Consider the following 24,595-nt stretch of genomic DNA (forward strand, 5'->3'; position numbering starts at 1 on the left):
AATACCCTTGGACCTTCTTCACCTTTTGTAAGTCCAATGGTACAAACCATTAGTGTTGAGGCCATGCGTGCAGAATAATATTATAATATTGTTGGTCCTAGTTATCTAATTATTCAAAGTCATATAGTGACTTCTCCTATAATAATTTCGTCAATGGGGACTTCTTCTATCCTCGAAGTAGTAGTAAGTGTGGGATATGATACTCAAATGGAAGACGATGATTGGATCAGTACTGAAATAAATTTTGATAATCGAGGTTTTGAATCAGATGAGAATGAGGCTGATAAAGAATGTCTTGATGAGGACAGTAATAATGATGAAGATGAAGATGGTGATGAAGATAATCAATCCGATATTGTAGGAGAACTTGAACCTCATTTGCATGAAGATGATAATGTAGGAGAATCCGAACCTCATTTGCATGAACCTCTATAATTTTTTAGTAACTTAAATTTAGATCAAGATGATGGTGTTAGTACTGATCGAAGATTGAATTCTGACTCTAAATTTTGAAACTCTTCAATGACTGAATTTTTTATAGATCTGATGTTTCAGAGTAAGGATGACCTAAAGAGAGCTGTTGATCTTTATCATATTTGAAAGCATCAGACATACAATGTAGTTTAGTCACATTCAAAGTTGTGGTTCATATGATGTGCATCATCACATACTGAATAAGAATGTAAATGGAGGCTTTATGCTGTAATTTTGAAAAAGCATGGATATTTTCAGATCACAAGATATGAGGGTTGTCACACTTGTTTGTTTACGAAATTGAGTTGAGACCACAAACATGTCAGTGGAAGGATGATTGGCACACTAGTCTGACATTTGGTTGAGAAAGATCCAGATATTAAAGTTGAAGTCATTGTGGCAGCCGTTAATGAGCAATTTCAATATATAGTGTCGTATAGAAAAATATGGTGTGAAAAATAGAAGGCATTGGTTGATATTTATAGAGAATGGGAGCCGTCTTATGCAAAATTATCCTATTATATAGTTGCACTCCAAAATACAAACTCCGGCATTATTGTTTCATGGGATTTCTTCCCAACTGAAAATTTTAATGTGCAGGTTTTAAATTATGTTTTCTGGGCTTTCCAACAATCCATCTAGGATTAGAGGCACTACCGTCTTGTGATCAGCATTGATGACACATATTTGTATAGGAAGTTTAAAGATAAGATGCTAATTGCAATAGGAGTTGATGCAGAGAATGAAATTTATCCCTTAGCATATGCAATTGTGGATGAGGAGACGACTGCTAGTTGGAGTTGATTTTTTTTTCGGCTCAGGACACATGTCGCACAAGATAGAAATAGAATATGTCTAATTTCTGACAGATATCTAGGTATATTGAATGCCATTGTAGATGAATCTATTGGATGGAGTCCGCCATGTGCCTATCACCGATACTACTTAAGATATATCTGCAGTAATTTCAACACTCACTTTAAAAATGTACAGCTCAAAAGAGCAGTATGGTAAGCAAAGAGTACTCATCAAGTTCGTAAGCTCGACTTTATCATGGATAGGATCAAGACAGTGAATGTAGAGGCTTGGAGTTGGCTGTCTGAGTTGGAACTAAAGAAGTAGACATTGGCACAAGATGCCGGCATGTGCTATGGTATTTTAACTATAAATTTATCAGAGATTTTTAACAGTGTCTTATGAGGAGCTAGAAATATATCAATTACAACTTGTGTTTCAATGATATTTTACCGTCTTGTGAAATATTTTAATATGAGACGTGCCCAAGCTTCAAGATATGTGCAGGAGAATCCAAATAGCTTTTTTACTCCTCATGTTGCAATTAAGATTGCAGAAGATCAAGTTAAAGTTAACCAGCATACTATAACAACATTCAATATCCAACGAGATATATATAAAGTGCTTACGAGGAGAGCAAGTGCAGGGTTAAGAGGTGGAGAAAATTTTCAAACTGTGACTTTAAGTGATAGAAAATATTCTTGTAGAAAGTGGAGTATCTATATATATCCTTGTTCACACATTTTAGCTATGTGTCAAGAAATTATTATATATTTTAGTAGATTCATGAATGATGCATACACAGTTGTGGCATCCATGAATGCTTGGAGTGACAAATTTTATCCATTACTATATGAAGACTATTGGATGTCCACACATATGTTTACATGTATTTTTGATCATCATCGTTTGAGACCTAAACAGAAAGGCAAGCCAAAGTCAATAAGGCTATGAAATGAGATGGATGATAGGCAAATAAGAAGCAAAAATCATTGTGGCATTTGTAGAGAATAGGGTCACGATCGTCATCGTTGTCCTAGGTTACTTCTACATGCATCAACTTCAAGTAGTGGAAGACATTAAAGAGTTATGTGTTATTTTATGTATTTTTAGAGTTATGCATTATTTTATGTATTTTTGATAGTTGAACTGTTGTGTAATCTATGTTCAAAATTATGTATTATTTTATCCATTGTTCTATGTATGATTGCAGAGTTATATTTATCATGAAATGAATTAGTATCATATTTCTCATGCTCTAATACACTTGGGATGTATGTTATTATTTAAAAATCATTAGTGTGTTATGGCTTATGAGGAATGGCATCCGAACTCTCGAGACCGTAGTATTTTTATATTACAGGAGATCCATCGCTCACAAGCCATCATAGATGGCAATGTAAGTATTGTATTCCTAATCTTACTATTTATATTTTTATAAAAAAAAATTTATTTGAGAGATACACGTTATCTAATTATTCTATTTTATTGTAGGAGTCCGATATCTCCGATTACGTCGAGCCGATGCTAATATATGGAGGACGGAAGATATCCCAGATAGAGTTATAGATTATTTACGATATTTGAGATTTTATGGAGTTTATCAGATTGAGCGGATACAGATGGATGTTGGTCTTATTACTGCCTTACTTGAGAGATGGCGCCTAGAGATACACATTTCATCTTCCATTCGATGAGGTGACCATCACATTATAGAATGTTAGTATCCTCACCGGACTATCAATTGATAGTGAGATAGTTACAGGAGCTGATCACACTCAATATTCCAGAGTGATAGGATATGTGCTATCGATTACTAAGATTTCAGTCTGAAACATAGTTTTTTGATTATTCACGATTGAGGATAGAGAGTTTGGATGATCAATATTGATATTTTCACATTGAAGATGATGCACTAGAGAAGATGGTGCGACAGTATGTCAGGGGCTACATAATGCGATAATTAGGGGGTGCTCTTTTGCTTGATACTTCATTAAACAAGGTGAAGTTGATATTTTTACTATTATTAAAGGATTTAGATTTCACTCGTAGGCTCAGTTGGGGCAGTGTAGTACTAGCTTGCCTGTATAGGGCTATGTGTCAGGGTTCTGCGGCAGACTAGTCAAAGATCGGAGGTTATTTTGTATTATTGTAGGTATATGATATACAAATTTTAATTTTCTACATTCTATTATAGCTCTAATTGGGCATATCATATATGATTTTTTTTGAATTAGCATATTTGAGTATGGAAACAGATGCCGACTATCAGCCCATTGTGGAGATAGATGCTTGAGATGCCACCAGAGCAGCATGACCCCGATGTTTCATTCAGATTATACACACTTTGGGGATATAGATATACAAATATTAATTCTAGTACTTGCAACTTACTACTATTTTTAATCCGATGAAATTCAATTAATGTGAATATACTGTCGAGCAGATGGAATGTTGCATTCGATGTTCACCATGTGTCGACAAAAGGTGGTACGAGTTTATAGATGTCAGCTGGATATATTGACTGATATACGTAGATGGATAATTTTAATTTATGTACAAATATCATTTTATAGTATTCATAGTTTATTGAAAAATGAGCTTACTAATCCGACTTTATTTTTAACTCTATTAGTTTTTATGAGAGCCATACACAGATCAAATATTATCTATATTACCACAGAGTTACACGGATGGATATGATATATGGACTACTAGGGTGCCGCTTATTTGTTTTGAGTGGTGGAGTGATACTTTTCAGATCGTGTGCTACGGTAATTTGGCCGAATTTTGGGCATCCCAGAGCAGTTTGATACCAACCAGCGACTTCATCGTATTGATCGACGAGGAAGAGCTCATATTGATTGGCGTATCAGACAAGCATAGTATATCACCATTTGGAATGTACGATGAGATCATATAGTTTATGGTGACATATGTTGGGAGATCATCCATATACCGAGGACTACATGACTTGATTTCTTAGTATTACAGTATCGATCATCGGGCAGTCTTGGTATATAGTTTCAGGATATGAGGGTGAGAATTATACTATGCGTATGTTGGTAAGACCTCGAAAATTATGTCTTATGTCAATCTTATATTCAATTTCAATTCATTAAGTCTTCATTTTACTTCTCATCGTTAATACAAAATATTTTATATAACTACATTATATCTTTGTTTTATGATCTTTAATATATTGCTATTTTTTTTTGTTATATAGATTGATCATTTGTCAGGTCTTATGTTGGACACTTATTGTATTCTATCTACGATTGATAAGGACGAGCGGATCTGAATACTGTAAGAGATGGAGAGAACATGTTTAAGGATATTGACGGCGATTGGAGTATCCTATACGTCAGATATGAGATATACACAGTCACTACATGCTTCAGATATGCCAGCACCATGTATTCCGCAGATGTCATCGCCACATGCTACACATATGCCATAATTTTTTAATCCATAGATGCCAGGGCCTTCAACTTCCTATATACCCCAGATGATAGCACCGGATCCGAGTTGGCATCATGACTCTTTATCTGAGTGGTCTAATATTTTTGTTATAGGCCCATCATTAGATCCATATAAGGGGGTTGAGGGGGTCACTCAGCTTGTAGATGCTCCAGTAGCACATATTATTTCTGATATGCATGCTCAGAAGACGTCCACTGATATAAAAGAGGAGCCATCACAAATGACACAGGAGCAGAAGCAATCGTTGAGGACCTTCGTGAGAAGGTCCAAGCAGCCACGGGCACCACGACGTCCTTGTGGGACTTAGTATTTTTTTGATTTGTAGTATTGTGAGATTTTTTTTGTAAACTGTATATTTTTGTTGTATCTTGTATTATTAATTATTATTTCTATCAGAGTTTTAGATATTTTACTTGTTTAATTTCAAGTGTTAGGATGCTATATGATTTGTCATGATCTTCAGATGTATCTCACAAAAAAGTTGGAAAAAAATATCATATTAAAAGAATTATTTAAATTAGTTTAAAATATAATATTACGCACATAAAAAATACAAATAATAATGAAAAAATATATCGCATCCAAAAAAATTAGTTTAAAAAATATAAATAAAACATATTACAGGTTAAGATTTGATGTTGGAAAAAAAAAGTCATGTTGAATACGTTTTTAGAAACACTATACGAAAAGAATCCAACAATGAACGTTGAATTTATATATATATATATAAATTATGAATGTCATTTTGAATGGCGTTTCTAAAAATGTCATTCAAAATAGTATTTCTAAAAGCACCATTCAAAATAGTACTTTTTAAAAGAAAGGCTAAAAACATCATTTTGAATGACATTTTTTTCTCTTTTTTTTTTGTGGCTAGATTCTACGCGGATGTTGACTCGAATAAAAAAAATATCATTTCGAATGGTATTTTTTCAAGAAAAATACTATTTGAAATAGCATTTTATAACTTTTGTATCGTTTCTATAAAAAAATTAAAATATGTATTAAGTTGATAAAAATTTTTTTAAATTATATTAGTATGATAAAAGGCTCGACCACTCTATAAGCCAAACAGTCATTAAGTTTCTTTCTGGACATTATGGTGGAAAATAATAGAAGATGATGAAAAATGATAACCTTATTTGCTAAATAATTGCTCAACGAATGAAGGCCATTCTTTCTATCACGCTTTTACATTTAAATTTAAGAGCGTTATTTATTCACACAAATAATGAAAATACAAAATCATAATTACTTTTTGCATAGAATATTATTTTGTTGCCCAAATCACAATCAAATTAAATGCTACTTTATCCCTATCACTGTGACTTGAACTTAAAAATCTTGTATTTATATTAAAATTAAATCATTACAACGTAATAATATTATAATAGTTGTGATAATTAAAATATGGCTAGAAAATGCTAATCATTTTTGTGTCCATGCCTTTTGGTTTTAGACTAGCCATGTACACTAACAAACCTGACAGGTTTTTATTACCCTACAGACCCATTTAATTTATGAAAAAATTTTTTCTTCCATGAAATATTATTGCTGAAAAGCTTAATCTTAAAACTATAAAAATTTTAAGATATCTAGTTGACCATAAAAAAAAATTTATCTTAAAATAATTTATATTTAATTGAGTATTAGTTTTTTTAAAAAAAATATATAAAATATCTATTATATTTTTAATATAGAAAATTTTTTTTATCTTATTCTATATGTTACTATTATTTATAAATAAAAAATTATGATAGTTAAAGATATTTTTGACTGTAAATCATAGTAGAAAATTTAAGAATAATATGATGGAGCCTTTTAATAGCTCAAAAGGATATTTTCAAAAAAAAAACTTCCAATTCCTATCATGGGAATTCTAAAAACTCATATTCTATATAGATTTTCTTCCATGAAATATAAAAATTGACATCTCTTTCGCAATATCCCTTCTTTAAAAACTCCAATCAAGGAAAACTGTTTCGACGTCCCATTAACCACACTTCTCCTTTGCACCTCCTGTGAACCCTACGAATCCTACATGTCCATGAGCAGTGGTTAGATCTAGCCGATGGCTGAAATTCCAGCTTAGATGATGGTGGGCACAAGGTAGAGACCAGGTTCTCCTAGCACAAAAAATATAATAAAAAAAATAGTACAGAGTTGCAACCTATTTTTGTTACTGAATTTAAATTTTATTAGATTTGTTAGATAGAAAAAAAGTTGCACCCACCCGAGCACGAATACACCGATTGCTTTGAGATTTATGCATTCAGATGAAGGAAAGAATTAGAGTGCTTTGAAATCTATACAAAGCACAATCAAACGGTCAACGCAGCAAAAAAACATCAATCATTCTTTCGCACGAAGATACAATCTAAATCCTATTAAATATGAATTCATATTGTTACTACAGAATACAATTTACACTTCATGCATGTGCAGTACACGGGTTTATAAACTAGTTTTACGATCTTTATTTTTTTAATGACCAAGTTGAGTACCTGTATGCGTTTTGGTGAACTGCAATAACTAGCAACTAACGTTGAATATTTGCCGAGAGATATTCAAATGCTATTGCAGGTGCTGTTAAAGATGGAGAAGGGAAAAAAAAAAATCCATGCCGGAATAGCAATTCCCAGATGAACAAGACAAACATCAGGCAAATTCCAATCACCGGAATAGGACAGACAAAATCATATATAAATATAGGTATTCTCATATTAAGAAAATAAAGGATCACGTAACTCCTGTTGGGATGAGCAAGAGCATTGTAATCAGCAGACGACTTGTCTGTTCCTTGGGAGATTCTCCATCACCTTATCTAGGAGGAAAGCCATAACATATTTGATCCCAAATCTCATCTATAAAGCTTTTTAAATGATTATTATTTCTCATTTTCTTCAAGATAACCAATAAGGTTGCACCAATTACTGGACCGGACAGGCAAAAACTACGCAGAAGTTCCATCACCGCCGAAAGCACTATCAAGAACCCCAGTTTCTTGAAGATGGCTTATGTCTCCCCATGTCTTAATGATCCAATGTCCACCACTATCAGAAATATGGAACACATTCACTGAGGTGTTGTGTATCTTCCCTTTGATTGATCCTGTTGGGACAGCCCGCTTGTGGAGTTCTCTTAGGACACCACCATGAGTGACTACAACCACTCTTTCTCCTGCCAAGCAAGAAAGAAGATTACCAATCTAATTATTTTCCTAGAATGCAACAAAATATTACTCTGTGAGAAATCAAATAATATGGTTCAAATGAAAATTGTTTCGAGAACAGAAGACTATCAACTCCTGCTAGGAGATGTGAAGTTATTCTAGATATCAGCATGACAGAAAGCCTGAGTCTGAGCAGACAAATTTGTTGGGTATAACTGAAAATGCAATTACAGCAATGGATTAACAAGAAAGTCGTAGTTTACATTGAACAAGGGAAGAAGAAGGTGGGGGTGGGTGGGGTTCATAAAAGGGAAAATGGATTACCAATCAATTACTTAATGGGAGTTCATAAGACTTTCCATAAGTTGAAGCACATAAAGCACCTATCAGAGATACTACAGCTGCTCTTATGCTTGATGTTGCTTTCCACGAAAGGCTTTAAAAATGACTACTTCAAATTTCTGGTGTCATGAAAATGCGTGTTACAAAAGCATGTTTTAGCATGCAACAGGGGAAAATGGTGTGAGAGGGTAGCAATCGGTAAAGCATGAATCAGACTTGAGCTGAACTTACAAGGCCTGGATTGGCTGGGTGAAGTCCAACTAGAGGTGGGTTATATTGGGTTAAAATTCTATGGGTACAACCAGATTTTTGAGCAGTTATTAGTCTAGTCCATTTCAAAGGATTTTGGTCCACTTTTAGGATAAGCTGTGGTCCAAATCGTGCCTGGGGCACCATAGTTTGATTCCAAGTCCGGTCAAGGTCAATCCAACCCCGTTGCAATCTCCATGAATTTGAGCTCAAAATATCCAAGTTATTCTTTTTCTATATCTAAGTATGATGGTTTCAAGTATATATGCATCAAAGCCAGTATTGCATCAACCCCCCCACACCGCCCCCCCCTCTCCCCCCCCAAAAAAAAAGAGAAGAAAGAAAAGAAAAATCCAGTATCACTGGCTTCTCCCAAATTTATTTGAGTCATCATGAAGTATGTTTTTTAATTCTAAAAGCACATTGTTGTATTTATAGCTAATGACTTTCAAGCGGAGCAAAATAGGCTTGCATATTATCACTTAAAATTAAGAAATTCAAGTACAAATATGGATAACTTGATTCTTCTCCAAAGCCTAACATGACAGTACAACAAGAAAGCACAAGATCTATTTCATTCTAAAAGAATTCATAGTTTCAGGGCTGCTCAAATCACAATTTTGAGCTTTATTCTTTAGGTGACAATTTTGTAAAAGCAGATACTTTTATGTTCTTTATTACTGCTTCCCAATTGTTTTCAAGTAGCAAATATAATAGCCCTTCTATCCTTAGACAAATATGTATTGATGTATGTGAAATTGATTATGAACCTTCTCTTCATATGCTAAGTGCTAAATTATATTGAAATAAGCATGTGCCTAGGAGACTAATCTATAAACCTTTTTCTACCGGACCTTTGGATTTTAGCAATGTTTTGGCAATGATAAAATTGATAAGTCTGATGGTTCAAAAAATAGTGTAGCATCTTAAAGTTAAAATTTTGATTTTCTTGAGTATTTTGTTGAACTCAAATGGAGGGGTACTTCCTTATGTACATGTAGTGTCTTCAGTTAATAGAAATGGAAATGAAGAGGAGTGATACTTATGTAAATAAGTGTTGTTTCTGAGGTCCTGCTGGTATGTATAACGTGCTGAATCACCACCCACTTGGCCTCCTTATTCTGACTGACCTGCCTTGATGAGATTGGTTCCTAGGGAACCGCTCTCAGTAGTTGAGTCACCTAGAGAGCCCTACTTAGCCAACCTAGCTTGCCCTACAAATAGAGGCAAGGAGGGGACCGGCCAAGGAGTCATAAGGAAAGGAAGGAGAGCAGGAAGAGGAGGAAAAAGTGGGTGTGTGGATAAGAAGCTTTGGGACTTTTATTAGCATTTCAAGTGACTTGTCCAAATTCTTCCATATTCTTATGAATTTAAGTAATGTTTGTAAGCTTTTAATCTCTTTTCAGGTCCAACAGTGTCCCAATACTCTGTCTCTAAGGTTTCTTTTTAAGTAATTTATCAAGCCCTCTCTTAAAGTCAGGTGAGATTTTATCCTTGCAACCTTGCATTCTAGTTCTCCAACTTATAGCCCCTGGGAAACCCTAAAGCTCAGAAACCTTTGAAAACTTCTAGGAAACCCTAGAGACCAAGTATCTTTATGAAACTTATAGAAGGATTATGTTTTGAATTTTTGAATTGTGCTATTTTGAAGCACTAAAACATCAATCAGCTTTCAAAGCCTAGGGTTTCTTTGCATTTTTGAATCCATAATTTGTTTTGGATTTTTCGAGTACCACATTCTATACTTATGATTAGAAGTTTGATACCTGGTAATCTGAAAATTTGATTTGGACCCCTGGCTAGGCAATACATGTGGCCTCATTCACGCTTTGAATGAGGATTTATGTGGACCCTTGGCCCAGTAGTATATATGGATCTCAAGGATTACATTCAGAATACTTGGTTCACCAGTGAGGATTTGTGTGGCCTCATCTAGTTTACTAGGGAGGATTTTATGTGACCTATGGCTTTCCTTATAAGAAAATGTGATTTATGTGAACCAGGTTAAAGTCTACCTTCATTGCTTTTTGATTTCTTTTCAATACATGAATCTCTTTTTAGATGACTTTATTTTCAATACTTCATTTTTATGTTGTTTCATAAAGCCTTTATCTGAACATTTTCTGAAAAATTGGTCCATCAAATGCCTGCCCAATATTATTTGATTTCAATTTAGATTTAAATTTCTTAGACCATGGTGAAGTCCCTTATTGAGCTGTGTTGTACACTTCCATCTTTATCATTAAACTTTTGAGAGTGATTGATGAGGGAGTGGACTGGATTTGTGAATAAATGGGGACCAAAAAAGAAGCAACTTTGGAAAATGCATTTTGGAGAATCGATAATCTTTAAAGCAACACCAACTCCATAGTTGATTAGCATAGTTTTGTTTGATCGTGATATTGAAGGTATACTGTTTCATATAATGGATTTCTCCTAAAGTTGTGTTGGATTTTTTATAAGACTCATAGATTATATGACAGTTTTCTTTTAAAGTTATGCTCTTTACAGTCATTTGGTTTGTTTAAGGTTTAATATGTGCCTTTGCCATCTTTGCATATATTTTATCAGGTATGATAGCCACAACTTGAGACTAGAGTGAGTCTCATGGCTTGGGTCGTGACAACAAAAATAAACAGTATCGTCACAGAAGCCTAAAAACTATTTTTTGAATTCATAACTAACTATTTCTAAGGAGCTGTGAGAACCAATGCCCGCACTACTCACTACATATAAGAACTTACATGTCTAAATATTATAGTAGATTCATGCATGTTTTAGAGTCAACCAGTATTTAACATTCCTAATGGTTTCAAAGAACCTTATGCAAGGCTAAGAACCATAGCATTTGTCTGAAAAGTGTATCCTGCACTTTCTGATGACACAAGATATAACTTGGTTCATGTTTCATCCCTTAGTGTATTTACCAGTGCTTCTTTCCTTGTTATCAATATCTATCTCCCAACCTATATCTTGAGGACCTCCAAGCCAGCATTCTTTCCTTAGGTTGTCATACTCCAACACCAAGTTCATGCAACTTAGTCCAATGATGTTCACCTAGCATATGTGAAACTCGACTGTGTCATATTCAGATCTTCTGCGATGAAATCTCTCCATTAGGGAACTAGAGGGGGTGATATAGCATCGCCCTCACGTTGTAACATACTTTATGAAACATATCGTATTGCAGACCTACTGGTGCAGTATAGGTTGTCTGATACAAATAGAGAGCACCACACAGAACCAGTTAATCTTTTACGCTAGAGGGCCAGATGACCTGAGTTATGACAATGTTAATGCCCAGTGATATACATCTAGATATTTGACCAAACTGGCCCAAACTTGATTATTCAAGATAAGGTATATGCAGCAACAAACAAATTTAGCTCTGCTTATGTCCACTAGATTCAAGTCAATGACTTCAATGAGGAATCATCATGACTGGATCAAAGGCCAAATGGAAACAGTATATTCATATTTAAACATTTCAGTGACTATATTTTGAAACCATAATCAAACTTACCTTTTCTTATATTTTCCACCACAGGAAAAGGAATGAACAATCATAGATTAATTTCATGAACCAATTCATAGGTCATATGAAAATCAAAGAAAAAGGTCAAGCCTAAAAATCCAGATTTGATTTAAACCCTTCATATTTAATGCATTAAAATATTAACATGCTGGTAGGTAATGGGTTTACATAAGTGCAAACCCAACATATCATTCACATAACTTTTATTTATTATACTAACTTTTCCAACAAGTGAAAGTTACAAATCAAATTACAAATGAATATGGAAAATGTCAAAAGTTCAAATCAAATAGATCATTATATTGCAAAATAAATGCTACCATTTAAATTTCATGCACGCATATAAGTAGAAATTACATTCAACAAAATTATTTAACTAATAGAAAATATAGATATCAAAGTTCAAAACAATGATATGTATAAGATTGTAAATTACTTTTAAAAATACCTATGAAGCGTGGACATGGATATGGGACATGGATACGACACAATTTGGATCCAGCGATATGACAAATCTTGAAAAGGTTGGATACGATACAGGTAGGATATGTAAAGAAATATACACACATGCTTATCTATATGTCCATATGTAGATGTATATATGTATTTATACTGTACATACAGACAAATACAAATGTATATAAAAAGTATCAATAAAGTATAGTAGGCTATCAAACTAACATAGTCCATGCTTTATACAAGCTCATCACTAGTCATCATTTTGTCATAATCCATACTGCATATTTTAATACTAATATTAATAGACTACAGATTGACCTTCCCATTATTTTTGGACGTGTTGTTTAGTATCTAAAGTATGTCTGAGAAGTAGCTAGTGTTTTTTTAAATTTTTAAAATAGGATACTTGAGTCAAGTGTCTGACACGTATCCAAGAAGTATTGGATGAGAATCACTATCTGATACGGATACGACATGGACATGCTATGGGATTTGAAGTATTCATGCTTCCTATAAAAAAATCAATTGATATTTTCTTATTGTTTCGTTGTTCACATGAAACTTTGCTGCTGCTGCTGCTGATCATCACCATTATCATCAAAGTTATAATAATAAAAATAATAATTGGGCTTAATAATATTTTAATTGTTATTATCATTATTATTAAGTTCAGGCAAGGTTTGTATGCATTTATATGGAATAGGCCCTACAGCAAGGCATTCAATTTAGAACACGATCCCCAAGATCCTGTTTCATGGTATAAGTCGAGAAATTTAGTTTAAATTTAATTCTTAAAATATACTTTCATCAGATTATTAGTTAAAGTGATTACCATAATTAGCTTCACCAAGATGGTCACATGATAGAGGTCATTATCGATAAAAGGGTGCTAAAAGCGTAAGGACCACAGAAGTCTGGAAGAAATGTTAACACATTTATAAGGAGTGAACTAGTCATATAATTTGTTGGATGCCTCTATTAATTTATATTTTTTTTCACTGCACACCGCAACATGAATGGTGTTTCTTCAATTTCTTGGCTGATTAAACAAATAGGTGAAAGCTTTTGCAAATGATGCAATAGAAATTCTCAACCTTACAAATGTTCTACTAATCCTTCCTAGAATTTACTGATTTTCTTGAATACATTTCTGTTCCTCTATTTTATTTCCAGTATTCCAGTTTTGAAAAGTTCATCTTCATATCTTGGCTGTAGCTAACATTGTCAAAATCCTAGCATTGTTAGCATCAAGAAAGCTTTTGTTTTAATGTGCGAGGCTAACGAAGAAGAAGCATTATACAGATAAATCCTGTGCACCAACAATTTTCATAGAAGTAATTTGCATAGAAGTAATTTGCACCATCTGTATTGCATAGATGGCAGATTAAACTAACATGCTTCCTAGCTACTGGTTTCCAAAAGTATAATAAGGAGTTGTTTTTACATAATAAATATATCTAATAGGTCATGCGTTCAAATTCATTGATGAAAATTGAAATGTATTACAAAAAGGCCATTGTTAAAGAAATCAAACCTTTGTGCTTCCTAGCTATTCTCTCCAGTGATGAAACACATCGCTCATGGAATTGATCCAGGCTTTCTCCACCACCCTGAATTTCAGCAAAAGAGAATGCTAAGTGATTTTATAATGATGTTCTAGTCATGATAAAAAAATCCTAAAGGCCATCTGAAAAATGGCGTCTAATAACCAAAACCAACATGTTATCCATCTCTTCAAATCAACTTGATGAGTAAAGCAAAACAAGTACCATGGAAAATCGACTTTTTTTTGACAGAGATGAAAACACATAAAAGGTACAAGGCTGCAATTTGACAGTCTAAATTTATTCAGGTACAACATATACAAAAGGTCTTTTCCCATTGATATCCTTATAGCTTGAAATCATAGTAGTGTACTGACCATATTATTTGTAAACCTAAATGCAGACTAGTTTAGCAACTAATGTTCGTATCAATATCCCATATGACCTAAAATGAAAATATTAGAATGGTAGAGATATCCACCAAAAGGGTTTCACATAATAAAGTTAAAGCTACAGAGTCATCATTAACATCAGAAGCAAGAAGCCCATTAGATATGAAAGCAGAAAAAGTCAGGAACAAGGATAACATACCTGCTAAGTTAAACAACTCTTAGTGGCATAGGAACAAGTGGGAATGCATTTGCAATTTGAGTGGCTTTGAACTAATTAAGCAGAACTTGCTTTCTATGTGCGGATGACTTTTCATTCTTTACTATCACTAGCTATAATTAGGGTTACGGTTTCCTTCAGCCTCCCCCTTCATCCCTCCTTCCCGCTCCCTCTCTCCCTCTCTTCTCCCGCCCTTCCTCCTAATGAGGGCTTTCGAGCCATCTCTCTCTCTCTCTCCCCCCCCTTCGCCCCAAAATGGCACAGTATGGACCCTTCATACCATGCCGAACTGATTGCCAGCCAGTACACTCTTCAAAACCGGTTCAGGAACCTTGGCCCTCATTAAGTACAGAATCATGGGAATCCCAACTTAAGGAGAGTTTTCAACTCCTCAAAGTACAACATTGTTAGATCCTTTTTTATGGAAGCTCAACACACTTGAACCTTTAATGAAGAAATTTAATTAGGGCTATTACAGGAATTGAGAGAAATTAGAAAACATAGCTGCTTTTATATAGGGTTAGCCTGTTAGGATATTAACATTTTCATCTGCACAAGATCAGTCAGTTTAACAGATTGAAGAAATTTTGGAATTATAATCTCAAAACATAATTATAAGGATAATGGAATAAAAATTACTGGGATCTCCTTGTCACACTTGGGAGATAAGAAAAGCTTGTAGGCTTGAGGCTTTAGCTTTGCAGCATCACGTAATGTTAAACCCTGAAGATCCCCCAGATGCCTTTCTCTCAATGTTGGATCCAGTATTACCTAAGACATTCAAGATATTAGTTGTGATTTTAAAATTGAATAACAAGTAAGATAAACATAAGCCAACATGTACTTAAAATTTTGCATATGTGCATCTGTGGCTGTAACATGACATGAACTTCTTGTTAACCGCACAGTGCTTACTGCCATAGTGGATGAACATGGTCAGGAAACCAGGATATAAGACTTCTCTTACTAGGCTTTTGAGTTTTGAGTTTGAGCAATGCTTAGATATGCTAAAACTTCTGAGCTCTTAAGATTCAAAAGATAACTCTGCATTGAGAAGTCCATATTCTGACCCAACTCCTATAATTAGATTCATGTTCTAGAGCTGGGAAGTTAACATTCTGTTCTTGTGGAATAGGAATTGTGCAGTATTGTCATTGAATTCGGAGGTGATAATTCCTGATTTACACATAACATATTAAGTGGCATTTATTTAAATGATATTCATGTAAATAACATAGGTTTTAATAGTTTACTTGCTAAGTGAGTAGTCTATTTGCTGAATCACTTACCTGCCTAACTCAATCAACCTAGTGTACCACCTTATCAAGACCTTGGTACCACCAAGATTATAACTACTAACTCATACAGGCTATTAGAGGATGCACTATACCCATGCCTGTACAGTAAGGAGCTCAATATGCCCCCCTACCAACATGTGGTATGGGTGCTATGTCCCCTCCAACAGCACACCATGTATCAATATGGTGCTGTATCTATGGTCTTAAATCCCAGCAGATGGGGAGTGTCTTGGCCATGTCATCTCGTTCTTGCGAGAAAACAGAAACTCGAAAGGAGGTGGGACCCCAAAACCCATTCATGCAAGAAAAGCAGGATTGGTTCCCAAATTAAGAAAAAGAGAAGAAAAGAGAAAGAGAGAATTAGGTAAAAGAAATAAAAAAGCAAGGAAAGAAAAAAGAAGAAGAAAGAAAGAAAGAAAGAAAAGGAAGAAAGGAAAGAAAGAAAGAAGAAGAAAAGAAAAGGAGAAGAAAAAGAAAAGATGGAAGGAAAGAAGGAAGAAAGGAAAGAACGAAGAAGAAAGAGGAAGGATAAAGAAAACAAAGAAAGGAAAGAAGAAAAAGAAACAAACAATGAAAGAAATAAACAAAGGAGAGGGGGGAGGAAGGGGGGGGGAGAGAGAAGGAACTTACTAAGATACTCGATCAGGACAGCCACTGCAATAAGGCAAGACAGTGGGGTGTCCCGTTCAACGGAGAAATTGGGACACCCCCATCCACATGATTTTTTTGAAATTGGATTGCCCCCATTCCACATGATTTAAAATCTTGATGTACCATACTATATTAGAGGGTCTACTATCAAGACTTGAAATACTTGTACCTAATCTACTAATGGAAGTCAATAAGGCAAGAGAGGGAGGGAGGAAAAATGCATAGCTTGGGAAACACAAAGCAAGCCTTTTGAGATATAAAAAAAGGAGAAAAATTTTGACAAGAATTTGTGTTTTCACTAGCATCACATGGTACCAAAGTTTGCTGTACTATACCAAATCGGGCAGAATGGGGCACACCATATCATTAGATTCGGTCCCAGTACCAGTATTGGTATGCGATGTAGGGGTGTACAAACACTCAATATACCTAATCGGCCCCCTACCGACATAGTAAAACAAGTTGACCGAAGTATGGTGCTCGGTACCGAGACACCGAACCTTGCATGGTACCCTTTCAATGCCTTTCAATTTAAGATTTGCTTAGTGCTTTTGAGCCTTGGTGTCATGTCAACTTATGTATTGTTTTTTATATTCCAATCTCAAAAGACTTGAAATATCGATACCTAGTCTACTGATGGAAATCAATAAGGCAAGAGGAGGGGAAAAAACAGACGGCAAGCCTTTTGAGATATAGAAAGAGGAGGAAAATTTTGACAAGAATTTAAGCATTTTCATTGGCATCGCATGGTAGTCTTTCAATGCCTTTGAATTTAAGATTTGCTTAGTGTTTTTGAGCCTTGAGTCACATCAACTTTATGCATTGTTTTTTATATTCCAATCTCATGATCAATTTCAAAATTATGGTTTTCATTGTCAGTATCTCTAGTTCTCTACCATTACTCTACCATATATCTTGAATTTGAGCTGGATTTCACGTTTTTAAACTTGTAACCAATTTCAGGACTAGTTATTGTTTTAAAAATCCAAAGCCTTAGTTTTTTAAGACAAGGGATTTTAGTGTTTTCTCAAATGTTGTAGTCATTTTCCAGGTTATGTGATGCTTTGAACAACAAACAAGGTTTCTTTCGAAACGTTAAGACTCTACAATAGGCTTCAATTTTGGGGCCTCTTTGGATGCATGCATAAACCGCGCATAGATAAACTTCAGAAATAGTTGAAGGTGAAAAGAAGGGGAGCAGTGCTAGAAGAATAAATTGGCACAACTAGAGAGGCTGTGTAAAATAGAGAAACAGAATCATGCCATGATGCATCAAAGACCGGCAATTTAAGGATTCTTATTAGATTCAATATTGGCTGCCAATTCCCTGTATTTTATGTTATTTCAGATTGTTTTAGATGTTGGTAGATTATTTGGAACAAAATACCTGAGATTAAAAGATCTCGTATTTTAATTGTTAGCATGATTAGACATATTTACTGTAGTTCCCACATATTAGGAGGGGAATTTTGAGCAATGAGATCCAAGAGGACCTGGTCATAAAAATAATGAGTAAAGGGTCTGTTTACACAAGCTTCCTATAAACATAGCGATCAGCCCTGTGTTCAGTGTGGAGGTTTTGATATTCTATTAGGAGCACACAAACATCCTATTGCACCTTCTTCACTCTTGCTCCTAATTCTTTTACTACTACTACATCCAGTACTCCATCGAGTTCTAGTTTTGCACTCCCACAGCTTCTCAGTAGTTACTCCACCTCACCCACCACTCAAAAGGATGTAAGCATGCAAGATTAAGGAAATCACTAACAGCAAGCATTTAAGATCCCGTGAGATAGAGTTGTCCTAGTTTTAATATGGAATGGTATGCGCAATGTCCCATCCTATCCCAAGACTCAAGATGGTATCCCAGAACTTTACTGGGACAGCTTTTTTTTTTCCAATTAATATATTTTGTTTCCCTTTTTTTTTCCTTAATATTTAGCCTAATTAATGGCACAAAAAAGGGAGGCTGCTCGCCACAGACTAGGAGTTCATGGTGCCAAGTGACCCAAACTTGGTCGATGAAATCCTAGTCTAGGTGCAGCTTAATGTTCCTCTCCTTTCCTTCCTATCATTTCCTCTCCTTTGCTCTCTCCCTCTCTCTTTTTTCTCTCAATTTAAGGCTTGGGCTGATTCTCGTAATTCAATAAAACATGCCTGCAAGAGACAATGCGCCAAATCCCACTTTTAATTTTAAAGAAAGGAAAAATGATGGAAAGATAAGCTTTAGCAGAACACATTGTCCTGCTTGCATCTCCCCCATAGTCCTACTATTTCCCAAGCAAGACGTCTCAGGAAGGATCGAGGTCGTGACATCGACCCGCATTCCATTTTCTTCGCAGCATGAATCAGAATACATTGGATGCCCCTCTCATTCCACCGAGTCCTAAATCCTTGACTGATGAGCAATGCATTTCCACTAGCATCAATGGCTTTCAAAAATATTTGGTCAATTAAAGAGGACACTCAGCATTTCTACCACAAATGAGTTATTGAAACTCCATTGAAGTTGCTCGAAAGACAGTGCAGCCATGTTCGTTGGAGGCAAATTTTTCAAAACCAAGGAAAACTAATGAAGATTGTAACAAATTTAAGTGTACACAGAGGAAATTTGAAGTTTGGGGTTTACAGAGAGTTAGATTCTCCAGTATTAAAGAGGAAGGTTCCACTCACTGGCAACAAATTATGATCCAACAAGGTGCAAATGGAATTCTCCTGAAATGGCTACAACTAAAATTCATTAGAGCAAAAAAAGATCCATCATTGTGCTTCCTTCTTCCAGTTTTAGTAACCTTGACCATTTTTTTTGTTGTCATACAATGCATGTAGATTTATTTCCATGTACAAGACATATTTCTTTACGCCAATTTCCATGCATCTTCCATTTATGATTTAGTCCTATGGTATCTTTCTTCATATAGTTACTTAGACAGTTAGACTTAAATTTCAGATCAGTAAATTTGTCTATGCAAATCATTACAAATATATATTTCTGTATTGAATCATGTTACGAATTGCATTGTAGATTTTTAACATATTTGTTTTTCATATCGTTTCTGAGTTACCTAGGATTGTCCTCCATCAGAATCGCTTGCTCAATCCCTAAAAAATAGGATAGGGATGTCATCCTCTGAGGTGATTTATACCATCCAAAGTTCCCTGTTACTGGCTGATCCCAAATTTTCATAATCAACCACCACCTTCTCATTGGTACCCATCTATAGACTATTCTGGCAACAATTTGTCTAGGCTTCCACACAGGCTCTTTTTGAGGTCTATAATTGGTTACAAAAATCCTGATTGATTCATTTTGGCAAGCAGAACACACTTGTGTGATGCTTTAAGCCAACAGCACAACATCAATTTTAACCTTAACCAGCAAAACTTATTTCAACTTCAAATGGAATCAGCTTTCAGAACTCGAAGTCAACCTTATATCAACTCTTCATGACTCGTGACTAAATTCTTCATTAAGGCAATTCGAGTAAAAGGGCCTGCTATGAAAATTACATACAGTTGGCATGAAAAGAAACACACCTTATTGATTGAGAAGTGTTACCCATGCAGCAATAGGGCAACTTTTCAAGATTCCACTAGCCACTAGGCTAGAAATGGTTTTAAGGTTTGACAATAAGGATTCATATTCATGTCAAAGGCAGAAATGCAAAGCTGAAACATGTTCCATAATGTAGAAAAGTAACTACATTTTTCTGTTTCTTAAAACATTTGATACGGATAATTAAGGATAGCTTACAGATTTCTGCAGTATAGATGCTTGTTTCATAATGTATTTACTTGTTATATCATGACATATGCATTGGAAAGGAAGAAAGAACATGTGGAGTTCTACTTTCAGGTATACCTCTGGTAGATCGCAACTGTTTGCTATAATCTGTGCAGTCTCAGCAGCTCGCTTCAAGTCAGATGAGTAAATGGCGTCCCATCTATGTTCTTTGGACAGTCGAATGGACACCTTCCAAAGATCATATCACATGTGCATAATTAAAAATACATCAATAAGCTTTTGATTAATGTGCGTGTACAGAAATACCTTACCGCAATTGCTTGTCGTCTTCCAGTCTCATTTAGTTCTGAATCCAAGTGCCCCTGAGAAATAAGGAGAAGTATGACTATAGTTTGAATAATCATTATGATGATTATAGCTAACTTCAGTTGAGCAACATAAAGTTATAAGGAAAACTGGACTAAAAGCAGTGCCATCACATGCATATGCACCAACACAAATAAACATGCACACAACTTTCCAAAGGTTTAATAACTATTTGGAAAAATACAGCCATACCATCTGTATTATATCCTCATACATACATTCAAACACACATACATAAATACACACATATATATACATAGTTACATGCACATATACATGCAGCCATAACACATATACATACATACGCCCTCCCTCATCCTGTCTCTCCCTTCCTCTCCCTCCCACTCTCTCTCTCTTGCTCTCTCTCTCTTTCTCCCTCTCCCCTTCCCTTGCTGGTTTCTTAAACTGAGGGGTGGGACCATGCTAGTCCACCCCTCGTACAGCTCCGTACATCTGAATTGGGTGGTTTGCGGGCGGTATAGCATTCCAGGCCCCTCATAATACTTCTCTTTGAATGACCCTCTTCTCACGTGGAGCCTAAATCCTAAAAAGTACGTGTGGCAACATCTCATATGAACACTCATTCACATCATACCCCTATCCTAGAATGCTCCTATCTTTTAAATATCCTATGCCTAGAATGCCCCTCATAATGCTTCTCTCTAAATGACCCTCTTCTCATGTGGATCCCATACATACACAAATGCATGCATGCATGAATGCATACATATATGTGTTAATGGGTTCTAAATCCTAAGAACTGCATGTGTGGCAACATCTCATGAGAAAAATCTTCTTTCACAAAATAGCCCTCTCCTAAAATGCCCCTATTCTTTAATATCTTATGCTAGAATAACCCTCATAATAATTCTCGCTGAATGACCCTCTTCACACATGGAACCTATATAAAAGCTCCCTACTCTTAATAGCATCAGATCTAAAGACCCTCCCATGGTCCCATCTAGGCATCCCTTCTCTTTTGGCTCTTTTTTTTTTTTGTAGAAAAAAATGATGGCCATCAAGCCACGTTATACTAATTAGCAGAACACAACAGCTCTTGCCTATCAGTAAGGGATTCCTCAGGAGATTAGAAGTCCTCCCACGCATAATGAAAACCTCAAGCTCAGCTGAGATAGCCACCTCAAAGCAATCTTAGGCATAATCAAACCAATTTAGCATCTAATATGCAATTTTAGCTGCAGCCTGAGGGCCCTGTGTTTTGGTAATTCATTTCATAAGTGCTTATGGATACTAAATCTCTGTACTACCACAATCTGTGAAGTTTTAACAAAACCTTTGTTTATAATCTTCAGCTATATATCTATCATTAAACTATTGCAGAACTGTACAAGTTCTTCCTTTTTTTTTCTCTTTTCGAGGGGAAAAAAAAAAGGAAAACTATATTCAACCAGCAATTCGAAATAAGAATTAGAAATGAGAGATGATTGATGGAACGATAAGGCAAGCTTCAAAAATTGCTGGATTATTCAACGAGACACGTATTACCGTGGAATTCATGAATGTTTTCGATGGTTCATCCGAACCTTACCTGTTGAAAAGATGAGAGCTGGAGGGGTTACCTGGATGATCCGGGAGGCGTTCCAGCAGGTCTCGCCGTGTCGCACCGCGACAATCTCCGCAAAATCGGAGGTGTTGGCGCCGTTGCAACCGACGAGGGACGACATCGCCCAGCAGTGCGGTGCGTTTCGAGATCGCCTACGGTGCCGACGAAACAGAGATTATTCCATGCTCCTCCCCGAATCCCCAACCCGATGGTCGGAGAACAGACTTGTTGGTTTTCCGTAAACCCAGATCCGGACCGGTTCGGGTTGAGTACAAGTATATGGTTAGGACTGCTTATCCAATTTTAACCGATCCGAACCAATCTGGTGCGAACCAATTCAATTCAAAAATCAAATAATAAAAAATTTAAAATCAAAAATCAATACGAGCAAGAGAAGAATTGAATCGAAATTAAATCAAAAATTTTGATTCGATTTGATTTTTCAAATTTTTTATAATTTTTTTTATTTTTTATTTTTATTTTTATATATCATATTCAAATAATTATTGTCGATTGATTGTTAGTTTGCTATATTACATTTAATTAAATTTAAAATATGTTGGATCTGTTGGTGAATAATTTTTTACATTATAAATTAATAATTAATAAATAATAATAATTGATAAATAATAAATTGATAATAAATAAAATATAACATATCAAAAACTACATCATTCAAAATACAAACGAACAATCGAACATTATAACAAATTATAACAATAGATCAAATCTAAATATCTAATTATCCATTCACGTAACCAACTGGTCCTAAACATAGTAAACAATATAAATTTAAATTATGACTTTAATTTTTCATTCAATTTTTAAATTTTTTGATTTTTAACCGAAATGAATCAAAAATTGAAATATTTGAAAATAAAAATCAAAATTTGATTTTTCGATTTGATTCAGATTAATTTTCAATTTGAAATCGAATTATGAACAACTCTATATATGGTCTGATATGGCTCGCATAAAATCCGATCGGATAAGATATAGTTTAGAGTTGGACCATAATAGTTAAAAATTTGTCAATCCTAGCCCAATCTACTCATTAAATAGGTCAAATCCAAATCTAACTATTTTATTAGACATATAATCTAATAATCCTATCCCCATCTACAGTAGATTGAAACAAGCAAAATGAATTAAATGGGTAAGTATTGCCATGCCATATTATAACCCATATATATTGCATCAAATATTAGAAATTATATTTGGAACAGTTAATCTATATTATATTAAAAACTATAAATTCAAATGGTTTAAAAATTTTAAATGGTCATGATTTTGGGTCTATTTAGATCTGGTGTCATATTTGTGTGTTGATGGCTCTAGTTATAGCTAGCCATAGAATTCCTTTAGCAGTAGCAAATTTGATTCGTAGCAAAAGCCCAACCTAACTTAATATATTTTTGGCTTGGATTTGGACGGAGTGTTTTTTTTTTTGAAAAAAAATGGATTAGCTGCAGGTCAAATATTTGGACCCAAACTTAAAACAGGCCATGTGTATGTTAGAGTTCTAATCCTACCCGGGTCATAAGAATAGAGTACTATTTGCATTATCAGGAAATTGTTCTACTTTAGATAGATTGACATTGCTTTTAGAGTAGGATAATGAAATATAGATTTATTAATTTATTTAAATTAAAAATATATCTAACCGATATTTGGATGAGTGAAAAATATATATGCACGCATGTGCGCGCGTATGTGTGTGTCTATATATATATATAATATTATTCTGCTTGAAATGTCATATTATTATATTTTCAATTTATTCAAATAAAAAATATACCTAACCAATATTCGGACAAGTGAAAATGAGTATCTAAAAACATATATATAACCTACATAATTTATATTTATTATTGAGAGATGGGAAGCGGTTTATCCCCACCGTATTAATGGCGGAATTAATGCGGATAGGACGGATTGTTTTCTATATTCTAACGATAAATATAAATTATGTAGAATAAATATTAATTTTAAATAAAATAAACAAAAATTCTTTCAAAATAAACACGAATCTATTTGAAATAAATATAAATAATTTTAAAATAAATAGAAAGAAAATAATAAAAATATTTCAAAATAAATATAAATTTTATGATCATAAATAAAAAATTTTAAAATAAACATAAATTTAAATCTCAAATGCAACTTAGTAAAATGAATATAAAGATTTAGACTCAATTAATACTTTTGTCAATTGCTTATCCAGCCTCCGACGGTATTGAGAAATAAAAGGCTGGCTTTTCTGAGGAACCATAGCCATATGTTTTTGACTCTTTAAGGTTCTTGGGT

The 24,595-nt window shown here is 34.5% G+C and overlaps 1 protein-coding gene across 1 annotated transcript; it reads right to left on the reverse strand.

The window, feature by feature from the left end:
- Positions 1-7,451: 7,451 nt before the first annotated feature.
- Positions 7,452-22,513, reverse strand: LOC105034420 (phosphoglycerate mutase-like protein 4). Its single transcript, XM_010909573.3, has 6 exons — positions 22,305-22,513; positions 20,670-20,720; positions 20,476-20,586; positions 15,302-15,433; positions 14,044-14,119; positions 7,452-7,932 (listed from the first exon to the last, which is right to left on the reverse strand). The coding sequence occupies exons 1-6, from the start codon at positions 22,407-22,409 to the stop codon at positions 7,706-7,708; spliced, it is 702 nt and encodes a 233-aa protein (XP_010907875.1). The 5' UTR covers positions 22,410-22,513; the 3' UTR covers positions 7,452-7,705.
- Positions 22,514-24,595: the final 2,082 nt, after the last annotated feature.

Source organism: Elaeis guineensis, chromosome 13, assembly GCF_000442705.2.
Source record: "Elaeis guineensis isolate ETL-2024a chromosome 13, EG11, whole genome shotgun sequence".
Classification (NCBI taxonomy): domain Eukaryota; kingdom Viridiplantae; phylum Streptophyta; class Magnoliopsida; order Arecales; family Arecaceae; genus Elaeis; species Elaeis guineensis.